A 17,500-nucleotide genomic window follows, 5' to 3' on the forward strand; every position below is an offset into this window, starting at 1 on the left:
ATAATATTATTATTATAATATTATTATTATAATATTATTATTATAATATTATTATTATAATATTATTATATTATTATAATATTATTATATTATTATAATATTATTATTATTATTATTATATTATTATTATTATTACAATATTATTATTATTACAATATTATTATTATTACAATATTATTATTATTACAATATTATTATTATTACAATATTATTATTATTACAATATTATTATTATAATATTATTATTATAATATTATTATTATAATATTATTATTATAATATTATAATATTATTATTATTATTATTATAATATTATTATTATTATTATTATAATATTATTATTATTATAATGTTATTATAATAATAATAATAATAATGTTGTATCGTCCCCTCCTTACCAAAATAACTTTGATATATTCCTCTGGGCTGATTATTTCACACACCAATCAATTAACTCACTTGCATCATTTTTCATAATTCTTTGACATGTTGTAAAGTTTCATAAAAAATCATCCCAGGTGTTTCTGTGTCCATAGAGAACGAAATCACTCAACATCATAAACGGAGAAAATCTGTTTTTTATTATAGGAAATAAGAATGGAAATATTAGTTTCACATTTTTATTACAAGCAGCAAAGCAAATTACAAAGTTATAGTAAAAATGGAAAAAAAAATAATAAACAATACATGTATATGTGGACACAAATACACAAACTGTAGATAAAAATAAATTTAAATATTGTAGCAGTAAAAAAATAAAAAATAATTGCTTATAGATTCAGTTGTAAATGACTGAAAAAGTGTCAACAAAAAAAACGTTTATTATTAAACTAGTAGCAGTTTTACGTACTTTTCTTTGGAGTGGAGCATTTAAAATTAAATTAAAAAATTTGCTTTCTATTTTTCATCCACACAAATTTTAAATGACTTTTATATAAAAAATTGATTGGAAACAGAATATTAATATAAATATTAAATATTTATGTTTTAAAAGTTAAATATGTGAATCTGACTAACTTTAGAAATAAAATATTTTGCAAGATTATTTGTGCTAACAAAAACTAGAATATTATAAATTTATTTAATTTCCTTAAAGTGTTCAAAACTATTTACTTCCTCTTTAAAATATTTCATAAAAAAAACAAACAATGTAATGCATAACTGTTAAAACATGATTCATTATTTTAAATGGCTACATTATTCTTTATTTAAAAAATAAATTGACAAGTTTGTTTTTTTTTGTATTTAAAAAGCATCCATTTCAATAACGCTCAAAAATATTTTTAAGATTGCAAAGATTTTATAGCCACAATGATTCTTACTTTTTAAAAGGAAATAAATCTTTGAAATCAGTTCATACATTATTCTTGATCAACATATATGTGCTGCTTACAGATTTCACATGGACATTCAACTGCAAATAGTAAAACTGTGGCAAGTGAACCTAATTAATCAACTCGTCTTCATCTACATGTCTCAAACAGGTGAGACAGGTTCAATTTTAATGTGGTTGAAATCTGGAAGACCGTAGATTCAGATAAAAATTGACTCAATAAGCCTAGTCATTTCGACTATACATGTATATATTTATTCTTATACCATTTGTCTGTCACGAGCCAAAAGCTCAGATAAAACTATTTAATAAACTAGTTTGAATGTATTTATTAAGTTCCTCACAAATATGTAGGTTCATAAATAAGGTTCATATAGATTTTCAACGTCGATTTTCAAGTAGTAATACAGACGGATGAAAAAACGCTCTGGATAATCACAGATTTCAAGGTAGTTCTACTAAAATAGCCATATTTTTCAAACCAAAGCACCTCAAGTCTTCAAATTACTACTGTTTTGTTCGGAAATGAATAGACTTTCAAATTATATTTTAAGAGTTTTAAGCAAATAAAGTGATAAAAATGTGAACATCATAAAATGGTGTTTTTGTTAAGGTTTTGTAATGACCCTCCCCGTTTTCTAAAGGCCCGTACCATGATTGTATGAAGAATTTCGTCATGAAATTTAGGAAACAATCAGAAGAGGTGGTAATCTTAATACTGTCAGGTGTCCAAAATATTTTTGACCATTTCTTGTTTGGTTGTGTTAAAAATAAAACTTTAATATGACGAGTATCGAACATTTTGAAAAAAAATTTCATCGGACACCTACTAGTAAGTAAATCATTCTTTTTACTATCTTTATCAATTAAAAGTATTATTCTATGTTGAGTAGGACCGTGGTAATTGATAATAATTTAAAAGGACCTACCCGAAAAAAAATGTTTCTATTTCTCGAGTTTGGTCAAATTAATTTAATATTAGGAGCAGCAGTTGTAGTATTAGTCATAGCACAGTATAAACAACATGCGTTCTTTCATTTTTATTCATGAACAAATTAAGAAAACCATGAAAATATGAACATAAATGTTCTGATGTTTAATTAGAGCTATTTTGTTATCAGAATAACATTAGTATTCGGTTTTCAGAATGTATAATAACAACAATCCCAACCAATTTGGCATTATGAATCCATTATAATTTCTCACATTTCTGGTCAAATTTAAAAACATGGTTAAAAAAACAAAGTAAACTTTTATAGATATATAGCTTACATGCACTTTTTATTCATTGCATTAGTTTTGAACAGCGAATTAAAACAATGTTTTACTGCAAAATCAAAAGATGTATGAAAATCTTGTTAGTATTACTATATACATAGATTTGAAAAAGTTGTCCAAAAACAAATATGTTATCAAAGGCAAGATAAGTTACTTTTCTACCTAACTGGATATGTTTTTAGTGTTTATATTTAATGTAACATGTTTCAGCTTGAAAAACAGTGTTTACCGATGTATTCAAAAATTTAAAATGGCGGCCGACTCTCTCTTGGAGGCGATAAGTTTGGGAAAATGAGTTATAAATAAAAATCCAGACAAAATACTGTTAGAAACTTGCTCAATATATGTTACCGTGACATAGGCGGATATATATTTGGCAGGTTTTTAACACTATTTTGACTAGTTTTTTTTATTTTTAACTCATTTTCCCAAACTTACCATGTGAAAGAGATAGTCGGCTGCCATTTTTAACTTTCCAATACATCGGTAAGCACTATGTTTTTCGAGCTGAATAAACATGTTACATTAAATAAAAACACTAAAAACATATCCAGTTAGGTAGAAAAGTAACTTATCTTGCCTTTGATAACATATTTGTTATGTATTTGCTTTCTGATAACTTTTTCAAATCTATGTGTACAGTAATACAAACCCCGTTATTTTTTTTTCTACTTATTAAGCGAAAAGTATTTTTACCACCTGCTCCAGCGTAGTATAAACGGCCTATGGAATAAACACCTTCAACCTTGAAAATAGAAATCAACAAATTTATGGAATTTTCTTCGAAATTTCGTAACGCAGTTTCTTATTAAATTAAAACTAAATATAACATTTGCTGACCTATTTACCTGTCGAATACACACACACATATATATATATATATATATATATAACTTTCTGTAAGATATTTATTTGGAATTAAATTTTTGTGAAACTAACCCCCCCCCCTCTAATATTGTTTTTGTTTCTGTCAAGTATTCAGTATGTTCACATATAATTTTCCTTAGTCCTACAATTAATTTAAAGTCTGAATGGCAACCCTCCCCATATTCTCATTGCATAGAAACCCTCTTAAAACCACACATAATTGCCAAAAAAAATAAAACAAAAAGCATACAGGATTTATCTTCCATAAAAAAACCCTAGTTAACTGCCCTAAAATGCTAGAATGACCTGTAATGGGGAATTATTTTACATTAAATTCTAAAATAATTTGTTTATCTTTCATTAAAGTTTTTCATGGCATTTCATACATAATTGCCTAAAAAGGTAGAATCACATTTTGGAGGGGTGGTCAGAAGGAGTTGGGTGGGGTTAAACAGAAGGTGTTAATATACAATAATACCAAAGAAGTATTGCAATATATTCATTTTTAAATGGTCCTATGTTTAGATTCAAGTTTTTTGTACATAAAGCACATTACAATTCAACTTTGAGTTTTCCAACTTCTTTTCTGTTTATGGATACATGGCATTTTTAAGGAATTGCAGCATATTTATGCACATTTACTGCAGATTATTTGGAAACCATAAAATTTTGGAGATTTTCAGTCACATATTCTGATTCCTTGTACAAAAATACACTTATATGGTAAATTTCATCGCTTAATCTTGTGTTTTAACAAAGATATGACATTTTTACTGAAAAAGTAGTGTAAAAAATGTGACGAAACGCATACGGTCATAAAGAGGGGAAAATATCCAAACGTGTGAGGCACAAAAATAGTCATAACTTTCTTAATTTTAATCAGATTTTTAAAATTTAAAAAGATTCTTTCTTAGCTCATCAAGCTCTTTCTATGTATACCAATATTGAAATATTTTAAGCTATTTAAATTTTTTCATGTGTATTGATATTTCAAGGATTTTTCAAAAGTTTGACATAATTCAAGTTTACAAAACAAGATTTGTGGTTTGTTTTACAATCCACAGCGATTTCAAAAAAGTGGTAAAAAGATCAAATATACAAATAAATGTTTTTCCAATGAAAGTTATTTTGCAATCTACCTGCATCATTTTTCAGTGTTTTTTAAGTAGTTTTAAAATGATTTTTTATTTCATCTCAAATAATATCTCTATTTTCGACCACATTTTTGGTTATGACAGGGGGGGGGTCGCCATTGGAGTGACTCGACCGAACAAGTTGTTTTTTTTTTGTTGTTTTTTTTTTTCTAGAGGGGGTTGTTATTTTTATTTATGGCAGCCGCCACTGCTCCTCCTCTCTTCTGCCATCCTCCTCCGAAAATTGAAAACTAGGCTGGCCGTGTCCAAAAAAAAAAAAAAAAAAGAACGAAAATGGAGTTACATCCATTCATCAGAAAATTAACAGATAGTTTTATGATAAAGCAACATAACTTTTGCATTCACAATACTACAATGCAATTTCAGAATAATTTTGATTTTATTTTTAATATTTAAAAAATATTTTAATGATATTTTTATTAATACTTAAATAATTTAATAGTATTTATTTCGATTTTATTTTTAGTATTTCAATATAAATTTTACTGGATGATTTTCAAGGTAATAATAGAAATAAGGTCTTTTCAAGGCAAAAGTCAAAATTCAAGGTCTTTTCAAGGACTTTTCAAATCCTGATAAATGACAAAATGCCATGTAAGAAGATATGAAATATTCTTACTTGTCAGTTTTAATAACTTTTTTTTTGTTCAGATTTTTGTATATTTATAATGATATACAAAATTGGGAGAATAAAATAACTTTTAATCGAATTCAAAATAGAATCTTTGTGAAACTCTTAATATCTAATAAGTACAGGAAAAATATGTAAATCAAAAATTTGAAACTCTTGATATCTAATAAAAAAATATGTAAATCATTCCTACTTAATAAATTTAGAAATTATTTAAATTCAGATTCACAAGAAAACGTATTGAAAATTTTTTCCATTGATTACAAATTATACAAAATTTTTTCATAGTATAATATTTAAGTTTATAGTTTAATATTAAAGTCAAAATTTGTCATTTTAATTTGTAAAGAAGCAAGAAAATCTCGGGTTATAAAAAGATAAATTAAAATTCCTAATAGCAATCATATGAAAACAGTATATATTTTTCATAATTATGAAAGATGTTTTACAATGCTGAATACCGAGAACATCTAATTAATTTGCATTTTGTTGTATTTGCAAAGTCTAAACTTTTAAGTTAATTTTCTACTGGAAACTGTTACAAATATAAATGCTTAACTAATATAAATGTTTCAATTTATGACACATTCCACGATTTGAAATCATGATGGAATAAAGTGATTGTATTGCGAGTAAAACTTTAAAAATGAAAATATGCAAACATGCATAAAATTGTCATGGGGAAAAAGTTTAGTATTGTTATCTCTTCCAAAACACTCTTATCATTACCTACCTGTGCTATGTGTATAGTTTAAATCTTTGAAATTTCAACAGATACAGGTATTATAATATTAATACTTGGTTTATTAATAAAAATTAAAAGTTAGAGATTGACTATTTAAACTTATATCTATAATACCTCACCTGACATAGATGGGTGCCACTAGTAGTCTTTCTAATAATGTTTGTTTCTTTTATCATTTTTGTTACTGGATTCACCAATCGTTGTTTGCAGACATAAGTTTTCCACATACTGAATACAAATAATAATGAATAAAAAAAAAAACAAGACTTTACATTAAAACAAAAAAAAAATGTAAAGGAAAACCAAAGCCATGGTTTGCTCATTTGCTCAAAAACCTGAAGTGAATTTTGACTTAACTCAAATCAATTCAAACAATAAACAATTATTTGTACAGCAGCTTTTAATGACCCTTTTTTGACTTTAAGGTGGCAACTTATATCAAGGGAGATAACTTTTTCTATTTTTCAACTGATGATTTTAAACTTGCTAATCAACAAGTACGCCTATGTCATTTCCATCAACATCCATCTATATTATTGTTCTTACGGTTGAATTCCAAGGAATTTCATTTGCTCCTTATTAGTTAAAACTAACTAATAAACCTAGTAATTGCGTGATATAAACTTCATAGTGACCATAGTGAATATGTTTCACAAGTTTCAATAAATTACATTTTAGTGTTTTCTTTTTTTTTTCCAATGGAAAAGTTGTTTTCATTTTACTAATTAATAAATAAAATGTTTGCTTTATTTCTATTAAAAAAAAAAACTTCGTTTTTGTGCATAAAATCAATTATTGAAAAAAAAAAAAATCTAAAAGCTTCTATAGGTAATTTCCCCTTGATATGACCACTTGCCATCTTAAAGTAAAATAAAGGCCCTTTAAGAATATAAAAAAAGTTAAATAAAAAAATATTTTTTGATTTCCTTCACCAATTCCAAAAGTTAATACTCAAAAGAGTTTTTTCAATATTTTGTTTCGCTATTGAATTTTAAAAGTTTTTGTTTGTGACACAGTATATCACCACTTTCAAAAGAAATGGTACAGTTGGTTGGCTCAGTTATATCAGGTAAGGAATGACTGCTTTCCTTTTGATTGGATATGAAGGGAACGTCTGCTTGTACCATTTGTGGTTGAGAATGCCAGCAATGATTTGGTTGGTTACAACAAACAGCAGTAAAAACAAGAGTGGAGTGTTGGAGAGTTGGGACATCACACTGAACGATGTATGAATCAGGATTTCCATAAAGAAATGCGGACAAGAGATCAACTCAAACAATTCACCTTTTGGAATGTGATACTTGGTGTCTTTGACTTTTGCTGAAATTAGAAGATAAAATGTTTTAAGGATTATCATCATTGGAAATATGATTTTTAATATCATAGAAACATACACAAACATAGTATATATGTGCGTGTGTGTGTATAGAGCACTGTCATAAATAATCTCACCCGCTACTTAATTGGCTGAAAATGCGAAGCTCGTTGTTTGTTTGTTTACGAACAGGCGATTTGAGCACTATAAAAGTGGTGGCGGGTGTCTATTTAAATAGACATTCCGACGAGTTATTTACGGGCGTCAATTCCGTGGTCGAGTGGGAGAACTGCCGACTGTCAATACAACGGTTCTAGGTTCAACCCTTGGCTTGGGAGAGATGCTAGTCTAGCGGCACTGATGAGTTGTGATACAACGAAACAGGACTGTATGTCGATGACTACAAATATATATATATATATATATATACACACACACACTATCAAAGATATACTCCCTATGGTTGCATACTAGTTTAGGATAATGATTTTATTGTGAAGATATACTATACTGGGCCACAAAGGACGAGGTAGTGACTACGAAGAGTGTATCATGATGAACCAACACTACTCCTACCCCTTAAAAAAAAAAATTAACTTTTGGGAGGAGGTCATAAGTGTAGAAAATATTCTAGACTACTCCTCCCCACCCCTCAAAAAAAAAAAGAAGATAATTCTGAGAGGATGGTATCATGATCAATGAAAATCTAAACTACCCCGAAAAGGAGGAAATAAAGCTTGGGCAGATTTTTTCCCAATTCCAAAAAGGAAGATAGAATAGCACCATGACAACATAACACATACTACATTACCATCCCCCTCCCCCAACTCTAAAAATAACAAGGAGGTAATAAGATAATATCTGGGAGGATTCCTGATGAAAGGAGAAGGTGATGCATATGAGTATGGTATCATGGCAACAGAACAGGTATTACACTGCCCCCACCCCCAAAAAACGTTAGTACCTGGTCTTATGACAACAGAACAGATATTATATTACCCTTCTCCACAAAGGAGACCTGGCAAGATTACTCTCCACCCCCATAAAAAAGAAGGTAATATCTTGGAGGATGGCCTTATGATAACATATGATACTATACTAATCACCTTCATGAAAAGATAAATCAGGTTGTTTTTGTTGTCGTTTTTTTTTTTTTGTTTATTCATTTAAAAGACTAGTGATAAAAATATTTTCATGGTTCCTTCGTCTTTTAGCTAAAATCAAAGTATTATAATGAATTTCTGTATATATAACCATATGATAAATAAAATTCTTTAATCAATTTCAGAATATCTTAAGTAGGATAAGTTAATGTGGTATTTTAGAATTTTATGTTAGGATTTAAAATAGTAGAGTTAAATCGAGACAAAGAGAACATGAGATGACAGAAGTAAAAAGGAAAATAAAGGAGTTTATGTTAAGCCAAATTTTCTTTTTTTTTTTTGTCATTTCACCCCAAACAAGGTAGAGGGGTACTTAGTTGTGAGGGGCTATTTGGGACCAGATTTGCAGGGATACTATGTATGGAGTTGGACAATAAGATTCACATTACACTTGAATTTCTGCATGTCAGTGTTATGTACAAGATAATGTCTAGGGGTAAACACAACATATATTGGAAAAAAAACTAAAAGGAGTTTAAGAGAAAAAAGAATTTATTGAATGGAAACAGTTATTTACAAGAAAAAGCATGTTAAACTATCTTTTTTCACAATGTAACAACTAAGTTTGAGAAAATATATTTTAACCAAAGTAAAATATTATAAGATCAGAAAATCAATATTTACCAAGAGTCCGGTTCTTTGTGAGAGCGTTTGCAATAGGCTTGTTTCAGGAAAATCCTTACAAGCAGATTTTATACCAGGAAATTGGCCAGAGTCATAAACAATTGAAAGGTCGCCCCAACTTAACATCCCTTCTCAGAGCTGATTTAATAACTGAAGTTATGACGCTATTAGCATCTATTTATAGTCATGTGGATTCGGAAGCTTTTGGAATTTCCAAAATGGAACCCCTCGATTTTGGAACCTTCGAGAAAAGAACACTTTTCTGTTCTATTTTTAGATCTCTCCAGAAACGCTTAAAAAGAATCATTATTTTTAAATTTTAATGTAATGTATTTTAATAGTAAAAGTTTTACATTATTATATATTATATAATAATATTATTATTTATATTTATTTATATTTTATATTATACTAGCAGGGGTACCCGGCATTGCCCCCGGGTGTGGAGAGCTTGAGAAGGGGGGATCAAAACAACAGTAGGCAGTCCGGGCGGAGAGAGGTGTCCCAAAAAAAAAAAAAAAAAAAAAAAAAAAAAGTGGTAGTAGGCAAGCAGGATCGAACCCATAACACGAAGGAGGAAAATAAGGTAAAAAAAAATCTAACGTCTTAGCTGATGCATCCATCGCAGAACTGGAAGTTGCGAACGTTGGAAATTAGAGTAGTCAATTGAAAGAAAACAATGACTTGCGAAAATGTCAATGAAAAAAAACGACCTCCTCCTTGTAGAAAACAGCCCAGTTGAGGGCGAAGGAATTAATGTTTTTGGCCGATTTTTCGATATTTGTTGTCCAAGAGACAGGGCTTTAAAATGATACCGATTTTGTCATGTTCCGACGTGTCTGTAGGAAGTTTCTGCGAGACATATATACACACATTTTGCCTTTTATATATTAGGAGATTTAAATTATTATTTCTGTAAGAAATAGTAATTTCTTCATTTTTTTGAAGAGGAAAAATGTCCTCTCATGATAGTCAGTACAGTTAGGGAAGCAGGGGCCCAGGAGTAAATCCCAAAGTGCAGCAGTCGGAGGAAAAAAAGCTATGCAAATAAAAAGCTTTACCGCATCCAGGGATCTCTACAATGTAGGGGTGAAATTTTGCTGCTTATCAGGTTTGTCAAAGGTATTGTCGTCGAGAGGATACTGGAAACACTTGTAAAACAGGCACAAGGATGCCACGTTTCGGCGATGGGACAGAGGTTGGAGTTTAGTTGATAGTTCAGGACATATTAGGTTGGCGACTCTTTTTTGAACCCTGTCTAGGGGCTAGAGACTAGTGGCAGATGCACCAGTCCAGATGTGGCAACAATACTCCATGTATGGGCGAATTATGGCCTTGTAGAGATGCAGGATACATTCCGGTGTGAATAGCACGGTAGAGAGAGCCCACCTTCTTTGCAGCAGTCTTGGCAATTATCTCAATGTATTTGTTCCAATTCATGTTGTCTGTGAATGTTAAACCTAGGAGCCTGAGGAAAGTACTTTCAGGCAGTGTATCATTAGCCATGGCAATAAGTGGTTGAGAAAGTTTCTTGTAATTATTAAAGGAAATAAGCTTAGTCTTGGCAGCATTGAACATTACAAACCAGTTACAACTCCATTCCACTACAGACTGGAGGACTTCATCTAGAGTTTTAGCAATTTCCTTAGATATGTATTTATTAGCTTTACCCTTGTGTCTGTTATAGAGCATAGTGTCATCAGCAAATGTTCCCATCTCCGAGAAAATTTTATCAAGAATGTCGTTTATGAATACCATAAATAAGTAAATAAAATCAGGAATAATAAAGGTCCAAGGATTGACCCCTGTGGCACACCCGCATTTATATTATGTGGTTTTAATAAACGACCATAGAGGACAACCTGCACTTTTCTCTTAGGATTTGATTATGTTAATTATATGTCCAGCAATAACATATGATTTGATTTTCATGAGAGGACCATCATGCCAAACCCTGTCAAATGTCTTAGATATGTCAAGGGCTACTGACTTAGCTTCTCCTGCCTTATCCAGTGCTTGGTGGATACATTTGGAAATTACAGTTAGGATATCTGCATTAGAACGGGTTTATCTAAATCTATATATACTGTCGGTCAGATAAAAGTTTATTGTCTGTGAGGTGACAGATTGTCACCTTGTGCTTCATTGATTAAGGACGCAAAGATTTTGGCAAAGAGAGGGAGAAGGCTAATGGGGCGATAATTCAGTGGGTCAGTTTTTTTGCCAGAATTTTTGTAAACTGATATAACAGAAGCAGTCGGGAAAGCAAGATTTGTTAAGGCATTTACTGTAGAGCTTGAAGAGAACCGGAGCAACCTAGCGGAGCATTTTTATAGTAGTATAACAAGGATAAGATTGGGCCCACATGCCTTTGAGGTGTCTAGATTTATTATGGCATCGCGAATACGTGAAGGGTTGATTTTCAGGTCATTGTGTATGGCTGCTGTCCTCAAAGGGAAATTTGGGAGGGGATGGCCTGCTGGAGTTGGAGGCAAAACATTGGGCAAGCAGATTTGTCTTTTCTGTTGCTGTGCAAACAATCTCAACAAACAAACAGATGCAGGAAGCATATTAATCTCTTAAATAAGGTATGAATGAAGGGTCAACATAATTTTGATTCTCATGCTGCCTGCATCAATAAAACTAAAAAGAAAAACCACTTTGTTTTTTTTTCACAATCAAAACCAAATTTGTACTTGTTTTCTTTTGCAAGTCTTATACGAACTATCAGCAACCAACAAAGTAGTTTAACTATGAACTACAACAAACACGTCATAGCAGCCGATCATAGTAACAAATAAAATACAGCCTCCTTTCAGATTTTGTCACAATTCTAACTTGTACATGTTACAGGTTCGACATTTTCTTATACTGCAGCTTTCCATTTTAATTTTTTTAATTATGAAAACAGGGATATAATATTTAATAAGGAAATAGCTAAGTTTTATTAGAAAGCCATTACAGATGCATAAGTGAAAATGCTTAATCTAAATAAAAGTGCAAAAATGTTTTTTACACTTTTATTATCAAACGACTTACTGTTATTTAAATCAATAATACAACATAGTGTTTTGAAATATATATATATATATGTATATATATATATATATATATATATATACATATATACACTAGAGAGCAAACATAGCTATTTGTATGCACCTTATTTGCATAACTACTTTTTTAACAGTTTATAATGAATTAATATTTGGTATTATTCATTTGCAAGTTTATTGCCCTATTTTCCTATATATTTCTATTACATAAAAGGAACTTTGTGTGAATTAATTCTCTATGGGCCGATTTTTTAAAAATTTCACACAAATGTACTTGATGTCTCTGGGAGTGTTCCTACATAGATTTTGTGTATGAATGCATCTGATAAATATTGAAAATTGAAAAAATCCAATTAAAGAAGGAAGTCTGATTTTGACCAAACTTAATACTTTTAGAAAACCTAATATCACAAGTGAATTTGAGAAGTGTTATCACCACACAAGCAGAAAGGCTCAGCCTATAAAATCAACTGTAGATTCTTTGATAAGACAGGGGCACGTTCGAAATGAATGTTTCTGTTTAGAGCACAACTGAATCATGTTACTTGACTTTTGCATTTTAAACTTTACATGAAGCCATTATTTACAGATCATTTTATAAAATCAACAGTAGATTTTCTACAGTGCAATGTAGACTACAATGTATTGTGGTCTAAGTCACTGTAAGGAGGCATGTGAAACGTCTTTTCAGTACAGTGTGTGTGTGTGTGTTGAAGGGGGGGGGGTAACTAGAGCAGGCAATCAATTGATTTGATTAAAAAGTGGGTAATTTCACCGATTTCAAAATGACAATATAAGTATGGGAGGGTGGAATATTTGTTGATTCGCTTTTAATCCCAGATAACATCGAATTTCCCTGTTAGTATACAATAATTTTGTTGGTATTAACCATAATTTAAATAATTTAATAAAAAAAAATTTTATTATGAAAACTTTTAAAATATGTTCATTAATTTTCAATGGAGGTAATTTAAATGAAGACTTAATTTTGAAAATTACAATAATTACAACAAGCCGTGCATGCATGATCCCCCCTCTAGTGCTGCATGTGAAATGACGCCACAAAAAATAGTGAAGAATTGATGAATGTGAGAAGTGTGAAGTGCCAACATTGCCTTCACATTTTCGTCAAGTTTCAGAAAAATCTAATGGATGGGGCAAAAGTTATGGGGTAAAAAAGTGTAATTTTTTTGCAATTTTGGGGCATTTGAACGCCAAATCACAGTGAAAATGGACAAACGGTGCAGTTTTGCGCCTTAAGACATGTATATTGTAATTCAGCACCATAGAAAACCACTATATAGACATACATATCAAGTTTTGGAGTAATATAAAAAGAGAGCTCCAAAAAGCCATGTTTTTTAGCCCTAAAAATCCCAAAGGGATGCAAACCAGAATTTTGCCAGGGTCATGAATTTATATTAAGAACAATGGCCTCCACATTTTGGCCAAGTTTCAGGAAAATCTAATGGATGGATCAAACGCTATGGGACAAAAAGTGTCATTTTTGGGACATTTTTTTTACTTCTTTTGAGCCCCTGGGGACACCAAATTCTAGTGTAAATGGATAACGGTGCAGTTTCAGGACTTAACACATGTATATTTCCCTTGACCACCATGAAAAACCACTATATAGTCAGACATATTAAGTTTTTGTTGAAAAATATGAAAAAAGAGCCACAAAAAGTGGCGTTTTTAGTACTAAAAGTCTCTGGGGACGCGAATCAGAATTTTGCCAGTGTCATCCATACTGGATTTATTTTAAGAATAATGGGCTCCACATTTTGGCCAAGTTTCAGAAAAATCTAATGGATGGCTCAAAAGTTATGGAGCAAAACGTAGCATTTTTTTACCACTTTTAAGCCCCTGGTGATGCAATGGGAATTTTTGCAAAAACTTTTTTTTACTGTGAACATCTATTTAGCAAAATACAATTTGTGGCAAAATTTCAGGAAAAACTAATGCACGGTTATCTGGCAATCATCTGGACTAATGGACACACGGACAGATGTCACTGAAAACATAGGTTTCTCTCTGATAAATCAGGGGACCAAAAATTAATATAAGTTATACATTTAAAAAGAATACTTAGATAAAGATGGTGGGCAAAATTTTGCTTGTGGAATATAAAATACACTTCTCTAAGTACACTTGAAAATATCTCATAAAATTTTTTAAAACGTATATGTGCAAATATATAATACAGATGTATATATAATAGAATTATGAATTAAGTTAAAGATAGATAAATCTACTTTGAAATAAATCAGTTGAGAATGTTATTTTTTTGAAGATACAAAATGAAATGCATTTGCAATGAATGTTGACATACCATTTTTGTCCCTTCTTAGTTGGGCCATTAAAATGCAATATTTATGCTGCTTCCATTGAGCAAAGGCAAAAAGACCAAATCCTAAAATATGCAGCAGTTTCAGATGACGTGGATTTAAACCGGAAAATACGTCTGAAAAAACAAAAAGTTGTGGCACTTTAAAAGCAAATTTAAATTAAGTCAGAAACGACAAGAAAACAATACAAATGAAACAATAAAAAGAAAAACAAAAAAAAAACACTGCTAAAACGTGAAAAACTTAACTACTTTATGAAAAAGATGAAGGAAAATTGATTTTATCACATATAAGCATGAATCATTGGTGAATCTGATCCTATTTTACATTGACGGATGCATTTACTCTTCATATGGAAATCAAGGATAGAGATCAAGCAGAACATGACCATCTGCCTTTAGAATTTCTTCTCTGCTCCCTGTTTCTCCAACTGTATGAACTTCAAGAAATTTAAATGTAATGTAAACAAAAATATTGCTGCATAACTTCCCACTTAGTATGCTTCTATAAATTTGGTTCATAATTAACAGTAGCCTGTTATGGCTTGGGCACAAGTGAAAATTACAGTGTCAAATAAATTTACAGGAAATCTCTTTGGTATTCTTATGCATCAACTAAAAATAAGGAAAAATGATCAAGTAGTATTTCAAGTAAAAATAAAAATCAGTTTTATTGTATTTTGCTGATCGGTCAATGATAAGAATGGATATAAAGCAGGGGGAGATAAGCCAGTCTGTCATTTAATTCAGTAATAATGAATGGCAGATCAGATTGGCAAAATACAAAAACTGATTTTTATTTCTAATTAAAATTCTACTAAAAAATTTTCCCCTAATTTCGGGTGAAGATACATATTTTTTACATGATGTGAAAGTTTATCAAAAAAGTTTTACTTGGAATACGATTTTCACTCGTGTTCAATACTATATAAACACCAAAAATGATTATGATGTTACAGATAAGCCTTTTTATGACCAATTTTTGATTAACAAAGATGAGATTGATGAGAAAATAAGTTGATATTTATGCGAACAACATCAGGCGATTGACAGAATTAGCAGGGAGGAGTGCAGAGAGAAGTTTGTCAAGCTAACCGTTGTGCATGGGTTCTCAGACTGGATAGTTATCACACTTCAGTAGCTGTCTGATATTGATGCCGAGAGGATAAGCAAACTGATAACTGTTGTCAATTACAAGATGAGAGAAATAGCAACTATGGCACAAAGTAAAACTGTTGCTTAATAGGAAATAGAAATGAAACAATGAAACAGTGAGTTTTATTATTGCTGGAATGGTGGTTTCAGTAAATTCTCTCTTAGCTGTCTCTATTTCTTTCTTAGTTTCTTCTGGCTTCTATATACTTCTGTCTGTTTAAACTGGACTTATGTCGGTTAAATCTGTGGTATGCATGCTGCCTTTGCGCAATGGCAGCTGCAAAAGTAAAAGTAAACCATTGGGAAGAGTGGGGCTTGCTATAAAATTTCTGCATGCGAACATGAGCTTCAATTGCTGCTTTGAACCATTCAGTGGTCTCATTTGTGCATTGTTCAGCAGGAAGTGAAAAGATATTTCGCCATAGGGCATCTCTTTATATATATTTTATAATATCTCGTTGTTTTGAGCAATGGCTCTTCAGTTTGGGCTATAGAGTTTAGGGTTATTTCAACCATTATCACTGCATGATCAGCGTTCCCAAGTGGACTGTGGGCATTCATAACATAATCATCGGGAACTGTGGTCAGAAACAGATCCTATGTATTGGTTCCTAATTAACAGTAGCCTGATGATGTGTGTTGTTCTTGCTGGTCTGAGAAACGGGTTGGAAACATATCTGTGATAGGGAATGAGATATAGAGAAGCTATGTGTTGTGCTACCAACTGCGTCTGTATAAGTAGAAAATCCAAGACAGTTGCTGTGATGGGCATTGAAGACACCAAATACATGCACTTCTGTGCTAGAGTCAAAGGAAAGTGCTGTATCTATGCTGTCAGAGACTTTGTTTATTAGGGTACAGTCCTGGGTCGAGCGAGAGCGGTAGAGAAAATAAAACTAATGTTATGTTGCATGTTAAGTCTAAAGCACATAAAGGCTTGATCGTCCGATTCTAATTTTGTTTCTTTAATCAAGGGGAGGGTGTTTTGAATATAGATTCCAAGCCCGTGCATATGTCTGTCAGAGTCCTTACGACAGGGTGGGAGATATCTGGGCATGTTAAAGTAGTTAGAGGGGATGGAGGAGTGTAGGTTAGTCTCACTTAGTGCTAAGATAACCGGGGAGAAATTCTTCAACATCATTTAAATTAGTTCTAAGCCCACGGATGTTCATAAATACAAGCCTCAAGGGAGAAGGCAATTTGGTTTTGTTTGAGTTTTGTCCTCGTTTAAGCATGATTTTAGATTGTACTGTCATTTTTTTTTTTTTTAAGAGTTTCAGTTTAGGTAAGGGGTGCTGAACAAGTGGTTATGCGGAAAACCAGACATGCAACACAAGTATACCATCAGTTGACCTTCCATCTACTAGGATTGTGGCCGCAGGAAAGCCCACCGGGGATGAGTGCAGGGTCCCTTTCCATGCGTGACATGGCACTACAAACATCCCAATATTATTCAACTGTTGATGGAGCAGCCGCTCTAAGCGCTACTAAAGAGTTAGGGCTCCTACACTACCAGTCAGGAACAGCAGCCAGGAACTGTCAATTCGGTATCCTCAACCCATCAGACGATGGTCAACCCAATCTACTTGCACTGGCATTATGGCATTCAAGCACTCCCAAGTGTCCAGTTTAGAGGGATGGGATGTGTTGGGAGTGGGGAAAACGGCGTTCATTGCTCTAGTCAGAAAACAAGATCGACCACTGAGTGTTTCTGTCGAATCCCTATGATTCGACCCCTACGCCTTGCTAATAGGCAAAGAAGGAGTATGAAAGCCGGGCGATAGACAGTGCCTATCTACTCCTTAAGCAGTTTAGATTTGCAGACTGGTAAT

General features: G+C 31.5%; 1 protein-coding gene across 1 annotated transcript in view; it reads right to left on the reverse strand.

The window, feature by feature from the left end:
- Positions 1-6,688: 6,688 nt before the first annotated feature.
- Positions 6,689-17,500, reverse strand: part of LOC145260262 (polyprenal reductase-like) — a 34,745-nt gene continuing 23,933 nt past the window's right edge. The window contains exons 4-5 of the mRNA XM_080118092.1: positions 14,499-14,630; positions 6,689-7,328 (exon numbers count right to left, since the gene is read on the reverse strand). Of these exons, the coding sequence (XP_079974218.1) occupies positions 7,069-7,328; positions 14,499-14,630 (392 nt within the window). The 3' untranslated portion in view covers positions 6,689-7,068. The remainder of the gene's footprint in view (positions 7,329-14,498; positions 14,631-17,500) is intronic.

The sequence above is a fragment of the Euprymna scolopes genome, chromosome 3 (assembly GCF_053919585.1).
Source record: "Euprymna scolopes isolate OS-2025 chromosome 3, ASM5391958v1, whole genome shotgun sequence".
NCBI lineage: Eukaryota > Metazoa > Mollusca > Cephalopoda > Sepiida > Sepiolidae > Euprymna > Euprymna scolopes.